We start from the raw sequence: 13,532 nt of genomic DNA on the forward strand, positions 1-13,532 counted from the left end.
TTCCTTTTTATGAAAGGTATGTATTATTAAATCAAATAAGAATTCAATTTTATTTTAGAAATCTAGAATACTTGTGATATTTTTAAAACTTTTCCTTAGAATAAAATAAAACACAGAATCCAAATATACCAAATTGAAAAGGAGTTTTAGTGGCCATCTATAAGCAAACAGAGGTCCCTGATGGAGAAATGAAGGCCCTGTTTCCCACGAGGTAGGAAATGTATCGTTACAATGATTTTAATGTATTTTATTTCAATAAATCCATTCTAGTCAAAATACATATATGTCTATAGCACACACAGTCAGTGTATACCTTATTAATAAAATTCAGTATAAACATCTTTGCAAAAAAACTGTTATTTACACCCAGAAATTTTATTTCCTATCATCAAATACAGAGCAAACTGAATTTAGAAATCTGAATCCAACAAAGAATTTTGAAGAATCCACAATCCATGTTCTGTACCCAATTATTAAAGTTCAAGTGATAGATAATTATATAATCTTAAGAGAAAAGCAGATTATAAAATCTTATATTGAATCAATTATGTTCAAAAATGTATATAAAATACTCATATATACATACATCTTCTTTATGTTTTCTGCATCTTCTAAATTTCCTACAATAAATACATAGAGAGCTATATTTTAAAAAAAACTATAGAACTATTTTGCAATGAGACATGTAGAGAACTGGGCCATCATCTCAAAGAAAACATGTAAAAGAAAAATCATTATTCCTTCTTATCCAATCAAAATGCTCACAATTCAAATTCCTAAGGGAATTCCACCACCCTGGAATTGTACTACTTGGTTTCCAGGTATCTACAACTCTCTCTGAAAGCAGGCTTCTTTCAAGTTAGTGCATTTCCTGTAAGAACGTTAGTTCTCATGTTCAATATATAAGCCATATCAATTTCAAAGATAAATAATATACCAAACAAGAAAGTATAAGAACTTTATGTCTTAAAAATTAAAGATACTGGATATAATTCCTTGAAGCACGCTTTACAAAGTTTTCACAACAAAGTTTAAAATATAACATTTAATTTATTCTGTATTGTAAAATTTATCCTTTTTCATCATAGCAGTCAACTGAAATGGTTCACTAGCCTCTTGAACTTGGGGTTTTAATCATTTCTTAATTTGAACTGTGTTTCCACTTTCTCCTTATTGATAATGGCAATAAAACCTGAAGTGTTTATACAATCCATTCAACTAGTCAACACATTTATTGAGCAACCATTACAGGCAATATCTGTTGAAGGAATAAACATAGTAAATGCTGAGTGTAGAGCAGTGAGCAATCAGACAAGGTAAAACTGCTGAAACAACTATAATAAACTCCACTATAAACAACTGTACTCAAAAATAGTACTTTTCCAAGTTGAAGAATAAGAGGGAAAAGAAACATGCAACATCCTAATGCCAAGGTTTTAAAATCCTTGAAAATGCAAATTCTAGTATCCATCTGGAAAATATATTTATTCTCCACCTTTCACCAGTGCATTTCACAGCTGCTTCTGAAGCTGTATTCCACTAAAAGGTATGCTTGATCATGACTGGATTTTACATTGGATTGGTTTTTCCAAAGGAAACAAATGGTTTACACTGGATTTTCCAAAGGAAACAAACAGAAAAGATCAGGGAAGAACTTAAAAAAGCATAAGGTTTAGGAAGAAGTATTTAACGTATCCATTCAGCAATCGCTCATTATCTTCCTACTATGAACAAGACGCTAGGCAGTGCTGGGAATACAGGCAACAGACTAATTTGGAGAAGAAAAATTCCTTATGACAAGCAGACTCTACTCCACCCAGCTTTCTTTTTCATATAACAAATATTTAATGGAAATGATTATTCGATTATTTCTGTATCAATGAATTTTCATTATACATAAATCATTCACTTGTTGAGCTGGCCAAAAACCTTGGGGGAGGATCCAATTTTGAGTGGAGAAAGTGAACTTTTCAACTGCTACACCCATCTTGCCGCCTATAAAAGTTTAGCTTTCTGGCTTGCTGGCACAACTTCCTCTCCAGTTGTGGCCACCTTCCCCAGGCCATGGATCTCTCCAACAACACCATGTCACTCTCAGTGCGCACCCCCGGACTGTCCCGGCGGCTCTCCTCGCAGAGTGTGATAGGCAGACCCAGGGGCATGTCTGCTTCCAGTGTTGGAAGTGGTTATGGGGGAAGTGCCTTAGGCTTTGGAGCCAGCTGTGGGGGAGGCTTTTCTGCTGCTTCCATGTTTGGTTCTAGTTCCGGCTTTGGGGGTGGCTCCGGAAGTTCCATGGCAGGAGGACTGGGTGCTGGTTATGGGAGAGCCCTGGGTGGAGGTAGCTTTGGAGGGCTGGGGATGGGATTTGGGGGCAGCCCAGGAGGTGGCTCTCTAGGTATTCTCTCGGGCAATGATGGAGGCCTTCTTTCTGGATCAGAAAAAGAAACTATGCAAAATCTTAATGATAGATTAGCTTCCTACCTGGATAAGGTGCGAGCTCTAGAAGAGGCTAATACTGAGCTAGAAAACAAAATTCGAGAATGGTATGAAACACGAGGAACTGGGACTGCAGATGCTTCACAGAGCGATTACAGCAAATATTATCCACTGATTGAAGACCTCAGGAATAAGGTAAGATGATCTCTTTTGGAGGCGCGTTGGGAATTTTTTTTTTCCTTTTTACCATTACAATGTTTTATGGTGATAATCACCTACAACTTTGATATTTTCCAGTTTAGCTGTACTTGCAGCAATTTTCTCATCCCAGGTTGTTTCACTCCACTTCATCATTTACTAAGAAATGATTGTATTTCCATTATCTTTCTGTAGGAAATCTGCATTTCTTTACTTCTCAATATTATTTTATACAGATATTGTCTTAGAAAAATGAAACTGTCTTAAACTCTAAATAAAACAGCATTTAACATCACCATTTTTACCTTTGTGTCAAAAATATATTTGTATAATACTAGTTTTTTAGGGCTTCAATCTTGTGTGTGTCCCTCTCTTTTGCCAGATCATTTCAGCCAGCATTGGAAATGCCCAGCTCCTCTTACAGATTGACAATGCGAGACTAGCTGCTGAGGACTTCAGGATGAAGTGAGTCGAATAAACTGAAGATCGTGGGCGTGTCCCACCATGTCTTCTGTCCTACTGTCCTGTCTTCATTGATATAAAATCTTCTGAAGTTCACATACTCCATATATTTACTGTTTTGGTAAATTCACATAGGGTGTTCTAGAAAGTAATTAGAATCTAATGCAATTCAGATTAAATGTCCTTAAATTATAAGTTACTTAAACCCAGGGCTATGGATCACGATATTTGTAGTGTGCTATTGACTCAACTCATGATGTGACTGACACCATAATCCTACCAGTGTCCTAAACCTCAATTTTCTTTGTTTTTTGTTTTTTGTTTTTGAGATGGAGTCTCGCTCTGTCACCCAGGCTGGAGTGCAGTGACGCGATCTCGGCTCACTGCAACCCCTGCCTCCCAGGTTCAAGTGATTCTCCTGCCTCAGCCTCCCGAGTAGCTGGGATTACAGGTGGCTGCCACTGAGCCCAGCTAATTATTGTATTTTCAGTAGAGACGGGGTTTCACTATCTTGGCCAGGCTGGTCTCAAACTCCTGACCTCATGATCCACCCGCCTCTAAACCTCAATTTTCAATGTATCAACCATTGTTTTCCTGATGACACATACAATGGAAAGATTAACCATGTACTAATTTTTATATTCCTTCCTCCTTTTCCATGTTCAACTCTCCCAGATATAGGTAAGAAATACTAATTTCCTTTTTGCTTCACAAAATTTCCACACAGGAAGTTGCAATGGCCATGGTCCTGAACCTGTAAAATCTTAGTCAAAGCCACTAAAGAAGTATCAGTGTTTTAAGTTAAATCATGAAGAACGTTAAGCAAAAAGAGTAACTTATTTTCAACAGCTTTTAGAAATTCCACTTAGAGAGGGGCTGCTGCTATTTACAGCCACGGCAGCCAGCCAAAGGGAAAATTATTCCCTGGGATGCTGTGGTATTGGGATTCATCGCTGGTAGGAAAGTATTGCCTTATAATTTATTCACTTTTCTTCTCCTCCCCAACTGAACAGTAAACAATGGTGGGAAAAAAGGAAAGGAAAAACACAACAGCAAAAACTGCATCATACACTACAATGCTGCCATTATTAAGTAGGTGCACAGATTTAAGCAAGAAATAGCCCTGAAGATCAGTGGCCTTGTTCAAATGGTTGTGTTGATTCCCTCAACTGCTTTGCACTTGGTTTTCAGGTATGAGAATGAACTGGCCCTGCGCCAGGGCGTAGAGGCCGACATCAATGGCCTGCGCCGGGTGCTGGACGAGCTGACCCTGACCAGGACTGACCTGGAGATGCAGATCGAGAGCCTGAACGAGGAGCTGGCCTACATGAAGAAGAACCACGAGGACGTGAGTCAGACAGGGCAGCCTCACTCAGCTACTTTTTTTTTTTCTCCCAGACCCAAAAATTACAATTTCAAATTTAGAAATCTGGAGTCAGGACAAGTATGGAGAATACATTGTCTCCCTGTTAAAATGGCCATTTGTTTTAGATTTCTGTGTGATGTGTGTGGTGTGTGTGTGTGTGATGTGTGTGTGGTGGTAGTGGTGATGGTGGTTCCTGCTAAGGCTCAACAAATTTGAGGCACTTTCTGATTTTGTCATTTTCTTTATAAGGCAATGACAATAGGAATGCTAACAGTCCTAATTCAGTGATTTTTTAAAAACTGAGTATTTTAAAAGTTAAAACAAAAGTCTACCAATAATATATAATGTTTTATATGTCGGAGAAACTGGTTATACTTAGCATAATGCACACCAGAAAACTCTGATGTGCCATGGTGCATATTGGAGGCTAGGTAGGGAAGGGACGCTGGCAATAGGAAGTTTCTACTAGATTTTCAATGATTGTGGCACAAACAGCGCGCAAGCCCAGGTACTGTCTGCAGCCCTCGGTTTGGCAGCTGTAGGTGAAAACCCCAGTGAGTGTACGCCAGGCCTCCTTTCACGTAAAGGTCGTGGTCCCTCAAGAAGAAGAGCCAACTTACCCATTAGGCACAGCAGGCACTGCTCCCAGGGTCTGTGGTAATTTCAGGGACCCATGAATATGTCTTAAGTTCTTGTAATATCAGAAGAAAAATATGAATTTTGAGGTTAAAAAAGTTTTAATGTATTACATTAATATATTTGTCTTTATACCAACAGTCATGAGATAGAATTTTTAAGTGTGTGTGTGTGTGTGTGTGTGTGTAGGAAGGGGCCCAAGAGGACAAAAGTATCCAGGGCCCACGAAAGTCACAATGGACCCCTGTGCCCCTCTCTCTCACATGCTGTCCCCAGGAGCTCCAAAGCTTCCGGGTGGGCGGCCCAGGCGAGGTCAGCGTAGAAATGGACGCTGCCCCCGGAGTGGACCTCACCAGGCTCCTCAATGATATGCGGGCGCAGTATGAAACCATCGCTGAGCAGAATCGGAAGGACGCTGAAGTCTGGTTCATTGAAAAGGTAACACAAACAACAAAGGCTTTGATACATTCACAGAAAGGCCTGCGAGCGAGCTCAGCGCTCGAGCCCCCTGGCTGTCTTTGCTGTTGCAGAGCGGGGAGCTCCGTAAGGAGATTAGCACCAACACCGAGCAGCTTCAGTCCAGCAAGAGCGAGGTCACCGACCTGCGTCGCGCCTTTCAGAACCTGGAGATCGAGCTACAGTCCCAGCTCGCCATGGTAGGCTCGTGCGCAAACAGACGTAGCATCCTTTGGACTTCCAAAGAAAATGCTGCATCCAAATTACATTAGCCGTTGGCTACCCTCCTCTTTTCGGTCCCCTCCATCGTTATGTCTATGCCATTTCCCTTCCACGTGCAGAAGAAATCCCTGGAGGACTCCTTGGCCGAAGCCGAGGGCGATTACTGCGCGCAGCTGTCCCAGGTGCAGCAGCTCATCAGCAACCTGGAGGCACAGCTGCTCCAGGTGCGCGCGGACGCAGAGCGCCAGAACGTGGACCACCAGCGGCTGCTGAATGTCAAGGCCCGCCTGGAGCTGGAGATTGAGACCTACCGCCGCCTGCTGGACGGGGAGGCCCAAGGGTGAGCAAACAACGGAGGCTGTAAACACCTTCAGGGGCTGACCAAGGGTGGGCAGCAGAAATAGAAGGAATGGGGTTTTAGTTGACAGAAAAGCAAACAAACAAACACAAGTCTAGTAAAGATATGCCTGGGATTTACTAAATGCTCTACACTTTGCAAAGTGTTTTCACCCATTATCTTACTTGATAATTCATAAAATGCTGCAAAGAACAAAGGCACCACGGTCAGAAACAGTTTGTAAATGAGTACTCCCTGTACTATAAAAGTCACTTACTCAATTTCTGATATCAAAGACCTGATGATAAGAAGGACACATAGTAGCCACCTGAATCACCTACTCTAACAAGCTTTCCAAAAGTGATCAGAGTCTGCACTAGTTGGAAGAACTCAGGCCTACAAATTGGGAAATCTAATTTCTTAGACCAGATCTTCCATTAAAAGCCAGGTTGCTTCACTTTTTGAGGTCATCTCCTTTGTTTTCTTACAGTGATGGTTTGGAGGAAAGTTTATTTGTGACAGACTCCAAATCACAAGCACAGTCAACTGATTCCTCTAAAGGTATGCAGAAACCCTAGAATCACTTAGAATAAGTCGGAATCACATTTATTAATGCAAAACCTGTAAGATCTCATTGAATACTGCATTATTATTAATTTTAATTTAAAGCATATTTATATTCTGAGCCAAGGAAAAACATTTATGCATTCCTGCACAAAATGAGTAGTCTATACCATATTAAAACTTTTGGGGGCCTGGGCATGGTGGCTCATGCCTGTAACCTCATAGCTTCGGGAACCTGAGGTGGGAGGATCGCTTGAGGCCAGGAGTTCGTGACCCACCTGGGCAAATAGCGAGACCCCATCTCTACAAAAAACTTAAGAAAAAAAATAGCTGGGTGTGGTGGTGTATACCTGTGATCTCGGCTACTCTGGAGGCTGAGGCAGGAGGACCGCTTGAGCCCGGGAGTTAGAGGTTATAGTGAGCTATGATCATGCCAGTGCATTCCTACCTGGGCAACAGAGCCAGACCCTGTCTTTAAGAAAATTAAACTTAAAATTAAAAAATAAAAAAATTGGCAATCCCAGGAGGGAAAAAACCTACTCTGCTGCAAGGTATTATGATCACCATAACCACCTTTGAAATGTTTTCCTAAAAAAAGTTTTCATATATGTACAAGGCAACACTGAATCATTTCATTTTCACTGGATAAAACACATTTTTGAGAAGTAAAATTTACTTTTGAAAGTTTAATTAGATGGATTGTATCAACCAATGCTTAATTTAGAAGCCTACATTAAACAACCAGTGTTGGATTAATATTTGAAACACTAACTTTTGCCCCCTTATTCCATTTTTATCTTTAGACCCAACCAAAACCCGAAAAATCAAGACAGTTGTGCAGGAGATGGTGAATGGTGAGGTGGTCTCATCTCAAGTTCAGGAAATTGAAGAACTAATGTAAAATTTCACAAGATCTGCCCCATGATTGGTTCCTTAGGAACAAGAAATTTACAAATAGAAATTATTCCTTTCAGAGTAACATGCTGTATTACTTCAATACCTATTTTTGTCTGTCCCATTTTCTTTGGATTCCCTATTCACATTGAATCCTTTTTGCCCTTCTGAAACAATATTCAGTCACAAGTCATTTTGGTCATGTTGGTCTTTGTAACAAATCAAAATTACCTTATATCCTTCTGGACCTCAAGTAGTCTTTTAATGAACTTTCTTCCGGTAACCTGGAATATTTTTTAATCATAGAGCTTTAATCAAGTAGTATTGTTTTAATAGAGTTAATTGTAATAAAAGATAAATGGTAATAATGTGAAATGTATGCCTTGATTCCAACAAGAATGTCAAGAGCATAGAGAGAAGTTTTTGAAATACTACTAATAAAATAGAGGCTGGGAGTAATGACTCACACCTATAATCCCAGCACTTTGGGAGGCTGAGAGGCAAGATGATTGCTTGAGGCCAGGAGTTCAAGACCAGCCTGGACAACATAGAGAGACCCCCATCTCTACAAAACATTAATAATGATAATAATGATAATGTAGATAAAACTGGGATGAAGATGTCAGGGTTTGAGGATTAAGTTAAAAGAAGATTCTTTTAGAAGTTCTGGCCTTTTTATGTAAGCCCATCAAGGTTGTAGCAAAATTATATTGTCTACTACAGCAGTTGAGAGTTGTCCTGTTCATTTTCTAGCACCATTGTTCATGCAGTCAAGAAACGCTGAGCCCCTACAGTGTGCCAGGTTGGAGGCTCAGCGATGAATATGATATGGTCCTTGCCTTGAGGAGCTCATGGTTGAGGGCAGAGATAAACACCTACCAAGAATGGTGATACAGTGAGATCTGTTGAGTAGAAGTTCAAAGGGCTGGGCACCATGGCTCACTCCTGTAATCCCAGCACTTTGGGAGGCTGAGGCGGGCAGATCATGAGCTCAAGAGATCAAGACCATCCTGGCCAACATGGTGAAACCCCATCTTAACTAAAAATACAAAAATTAGCCGGGTGCAGTTGCAGGTGGCTGTAATCCCAGCTACTCAGGAGGCTGAGGCAGGCGAATCACTTGAACCCGGGAGGCGAAGGTTGCAGTGAGCCGAGATTGCACCACTGCACTCCAGCGTGGCAATAGAGTGAGACTCTGTCTCAAAAAAAAAAAAAGCGAAAAAAAAAAAAAAGAAGAGAACTTCGAAGGACACATGGGAGAAGTGAACAATTTTCCAGGAGGGGCAATGAAATGCTACATAAAGAAATCATCCAGGTAGATGAGGGAGAAAGGCAACAGGGCAAAAAGGCAACAGGGCAAATACATGTGAAAAGACAGAGGGTGTGAACAAACATCGTTCTGCTCTCCTTTCTCCTAGCTGGCAGCAGTGAGGCCCAGGGTGGGGTCTCCACTGGGGCAGGTCAGACCCACAAGTCAGTAACAAAAATCATGTTCTGCATTAGGGAAAAAGGCAGCCAAAGTCTCAGCCTGAGTAGATGGTGGTTCAACATGGGTTGCCAAATTCAAAACCCTAAAAGGAAAATGGGCAAAATTCAATGATTAAGAGCCTGGCCTCTAACATCACACTGGGTTCAATTTCCGGCTCTGCTACTTAATAACAAGTAACTTAACCTCTGTGTTCCTCAGTTTCTTAAAGTGGAAATGATAGCAATGACTGCACCTGCTTCATGGCATGGGTTTTGTGAAGATGAAATGAGGTCGTGTACCTAAAGCACTAGGAACCTGGAAACTATTGGCACCTAGAAAGTACTCAATATTTGTGTCTTATTATTATTTACTGTATGGAACCAAAGTGGGATGAAGAAACAAGGAGACATGGTGAATAAGGAGTGTCAAAGGAGCAGAAGGGAGAGGGAGGAGTTGTGCTAGACAAGAGGAATTCCAGAGCTGAGTCCAAAGGCCAATGGCTGGTCAGCCAACTTAAGCTGATTTGCTTCAGTATGCAGCTTTTCCTTTTAATATCATTTATATGACCAGATGCAGTGGCTCACGTCTGTAATCCCAACACTTTGGGAGGCCGATATGGGCAGATTGCTTGGGCCCAGGAATTCAAGACCAGCCTGGACAACATGGTAAAACTCTGTCTCTACAAAAAAAATTAAAAAAATTAAAAAAACTTAATCGGGTGTGGGGGTGCACACCTGCAGTCCCAGCTACTTGGGAGGCTGAGGTGGAAGGATTACCTGAGCCTGGGGAGGTCAAGAATGCAGTGAACTGTTATCGTGCCACTGCACTCCAGCCTGGGCAACAGAGTAAGACCCTGTCTCAAAAAAAAGAAAAGAAAAAAAATATTTTTAATGGTTTCAGATCCTCCACTCATCTCACTTTATTATACGCTCAGCTCTCTTTGTCTAGCCTTCACCTTCCAGCACACATCCTAGGGTAACCTTTACCTTTCAGACTCAAAAGGATTTTATCAAGGCCTCTGAACAAGGTCCAGAGCTCCCAAGTAATAAATAAAGGATTCTACTTCCCTGGTGCTCAAAAGTGTCTGCAAATAGTTACTGCTTTAAATAACATCTGTTTTCCTTACAACTACATAAGAATGGTGTGAGACTCAAAGGGGAAAGGATTTTGCACAAGTATAAATGCAAGGGTCATTTATTAGCTAGTACCACAGTTTCTCAGCATTCCCTTCTCTTGGAAATTTTTTACCACAAAGCTCCCAGAGCCATCACTCTGTAGGCAGCTTTTTCTCAGACTTCTCTCTGTGACTGAATGTTGGCTCAATCCTCTTGTCTTTTCTCTATACTCCCTCCCCAGGTAACCTCATCTAATCCCTCCCCAGCCTCTCCTCCCTGATCTTATCCCATGGGTTTTGTTTGTTTGTTTGTTTGAGAGGGAATCTCGCTCTGTTGCCCAGGCTGGAGTACAATGGTGTAATATTGGCTCACTGCAACCTCCACCTCCCAGGTTCAAGCGATTCTTCTGCCTCAGCCTCCTGAGTAGCTGGGGCTATAGGCATACACCACCACGCCTAGCTAATTTTTGTAATTTTGGTAGAGACACGGTTTTGCCATGTTGGCCAGGATGGTCTCCATCTCTTGACCTCATGATCTGCCCGCCTCGGGCTCCCAAAGTGCTGGGATTACAGGTGTGAGCCACCGCACCCGGCCAATCCCATGGTTTTAAATAGCACCCACACATTGGTGACTTGTGGCAGCCTCCAGGTTGGTGCCAGTGATCCCTGCCTCCTGGTCTTCATTCCCTTGTGTAGTTCCTTCTCACAATGAATGAGGAGCAGATTTATTAAAGAAGTGACAGTATATGACCTCCAAAGATAGGTCACAAAGGCCTTTCAGTTCTTCCTTGGTCTCCTGGACTATATGCTCTTGGGGAAGTCAGCTACCGGCAGGGTTATATCATGGGGGAAAAAAACTATCTGAAAAAAATTCGTGATTTCACAAAATTTCCCATTGAAGTTCCAATGGCTAGGATTTCATGGCACAGCCAGCAAGACCCAAATAATAGTCCTTTTCTGATACTATCTTGGCCAAAATATCCTATAAGTCTTCACTTGGCAAAGGAAGCATTACATTTCTTATTATGTAATTTCACTTTGCCCTGTTCTCACTGACAAGAAATGCAACTAGCACAGCATCTATCAGTCCCTTCGGGCAGCTAGAACAAAATACCTCGGACCGCGTGGCTTAAAAATGAGAGAAACTTATTTCTCACAGTTCTGGAGGCAGCTTCACTGTCTGATAAGGACCCGCTTTCTGGATCATACACAGCTTCGCGATATATCCTCACATGGCAGAAGGGACAAAGCAATGCCCCAGGGCCTCATTTATAAGGACAATAATCCCCTTCGCCAGGGCTCCACCCTCATGACCTAATCCACTCTCGAAAACCCCACCTCCTAATACTGGGTCATTGGTGATTAGGTCTCAACATACAAATATGGGGGGACAAAAACTTTCGGACCATAGCAGCATCCTTATCATGAGAGTCTATCCCTCATTCACTAGGCCACAAGCCCTAATTCAACACAGATGTGAGAGGTCACTTTGGACTCGGCAAGTAATGAATCGCAGAAGTGGAAGGTCTGTCTTTAAAGAAAAGAACTCCTAAGAAAAAAAAACTGAATAAAGAATCCTATAGCAAAAGACAAGAACATTGTTTATGATTATCCTAAAATCTAAAATTTTACAAATTTAAAGTTTTACTTTGATATGCATATGTTGTGTGTAAAAGCTAGTGGAAGGTCTGGAAAATACTGTATATATACTGAACTGTTATAGTAGTTATCTCTTGGGGATTAGCAAGGGGTTTGAAGAATACCTTTATTAAAATGTTTAACAAACAGCATATATGACTCTGATAATCAGAAAAAAAAATAAATGTTATTCTCCCAAACAAATGGCTTTGCAAATGGGTCACAGCAGGAAAGAACCACCTAGAAAAACAACCACGTAGAAAAACAAAGCCAAAGCTTTATTTCTTTAGGCTTTGTAAGAGTGCCATCTTCTGGAGTCTCAAGAAATGAACTTTAAAATAAACTAACCCTGGCTGGGCGCGGTGGCTCATGCCTGTAATCCCAGCACTTTGGGAGGCCAAGGCAGGTGGGTCACTTGAGGTCAGGAGTTCGAGACCAGCCTGGCTAACATGGTGAAACCCTATCTCTACTAAAAATACAAAAATTAGCCAGGAGTGGTGGCGTGCGCCTGTAGTCCCAGCTACTAGGGAGGCTGAGGCAGGAGAATAGCTTGAACCCAGGAGGCGGAGGTTGCAGTGAGCCAAGATCACACCACTGCACTCCAGCCTGGGCAACAGAGCAAGATTTCATCTCAAAAAATAAAATAAAATAAAATAAAAATAAGCTAAGCCTGTGTGTTCAAGCCACTTGAGATGTGTTGATACTAGAAGGTTTATCTTTTAAAACAAGAAAGAAGAAAAAAAGCAAACCTTTTACAATGATCAACTTAGCAAATTAAAATTGTCTTATTTAACTAATAATTAGTTTCCAAAAAGTTCACCAGTAAGGAGGCAGTTCTACAAGGCATAAAGTGAAAAAGAAAGTTAGCAATTATTTAGAGTTAAGAAAACCAGCCAATCAATAACTACTCAGGCTTTAAAAACATACTCAAATATCAAATGAAAATGAAATTCTTAATCATATAGCTGAGTAAATGATTTTTTATGGGGTAGTAAATGTTTCTTAAATCTTGGAACTGAATCCAAGATTGTGCTGAGCTAAAGAAACCAGACACAAAAGAATACATACTGTATGATTCCATTTATATGAAACTTTCAGAAAGATAAAATCTCATCTATAGTGACAGAAATAAGCTCAGTGGTCACCTGAGCTGAAAGGTGTGGGAGGAGTGAGAATTAACTGGTTAACCTGGAAGGGGCACCTGAGAACCTTTGGGACTGATGGAAGTGTTCCGTATCTTGACTGTGGTGATGGGTCCATTTAGCAAGCCTCTTCAAACTGCACATTTAAAACGAATATATTTCATTGTAAGTAAATATTAACTCAATAGTCAATTTTAAAATAATAATTGAATATTCTTTCTTCAGATGATACTGTCCACAGGCGCAGAGAGGCCATGTAGGATCGTCAAAGGTGTCCTAGGGCAAGCTGGCTCTTAATCACTGATCAGTAAATATTCAGGAATTTTCCAAGCTGGCTATTAAACCATGGGCAGCTTGAAATTGGCCATGATGGGAGTATTTACACAAATGGAACTTGGGCTTTTAAAATGTATTTCCCAGAAAACTGTTTTACACCAGTACACCACTGAGCATAGAGGTTAAAAGCACAGTTCAAAGGCCTGAGTTTGGGTCCCAGCTCTGGCACTTTCTAATGGTTTTACTTACCTCTCTGTTCCATAGTTCTCTGCTCCCTAAAATCAAGGCAAAAAAGGATACCTGCTTCACACCCTATTATGAGA

At 41.1% G+C, this 13,532-nt stretch overlaps 1 protein-coding gene across 1 annotated transcript; it reads left to right on the top strand.

Moving 5' to 3' along the window:
• Window positions 1–1,672: 1,672 nt before the first annotated feature.
• KRT12 (keratin 12) lies at window positions 1,673–8,291 on the top strand. Its single transcript, XM_004041785.4, has 8 exons — window positions 1,673–2,631; window positions 3,017–3,099; window positions 4,288–4,444; window positions 5,375–5,536; window positions 5,629–5,754; window positions 5,896–6,116; window positions 6,604–6,674; window positions 7,481–8,291. Exons 1-8 carry the CDS (start codon window positions 2,065–2,067, stop codon window positions 7,576–7,578), a joined length of 1,485 nt encoding a protein of 494 aa, XP_004041833.2. The 5' UTR covers window positions 1,673–2,064; the 3' UTR covers window positions 7,579–8,291.
• The last annotated feature ends 5,241 nt before the right edge of the window (window positions 8,292–13,532 follow it).

Source organism: Gorilla gorilla, chromosome 4, assembly GCF_029281585.2.
Source record: "Gorilla gorilla gorilla isolate KB3781 chromosome 4, NHGRI_mGorGor1-v2.1_pri, whole genome shotgun sequence".
NCBI classification, from domain to species: domain Eukaryota; kingdom Metazoa; phylum Chordata; class Mammalia; order Primates; family Hominidae; genus Gorilla; species Gorilla gorilla.

Bases quoted from the DNA above. Each gene is read 5' to 3' on its own strand.
- KRT12 (XM_004041785.4), top strand. From the start codon at position 2,065: ATGGATCTCTCCAACAACACCATGTCACTCTCAGTGCGCACCCCCGGA. The intron at 3,100-4,287 runs GTGAGTCGAATA...CTTGGTTTTCAG, and splicing joins GCTGAGGACTTCAGGATGAA to GTATGAGAATGAACTGGCCC. The intron at 5,755-5,895 runs GTAGGCTCGTGC...TTCCACGTGCAG, and splicing joins TACAGTCCCAGCTCGCCATG to AAGAAATCCCTGGAGGACTC.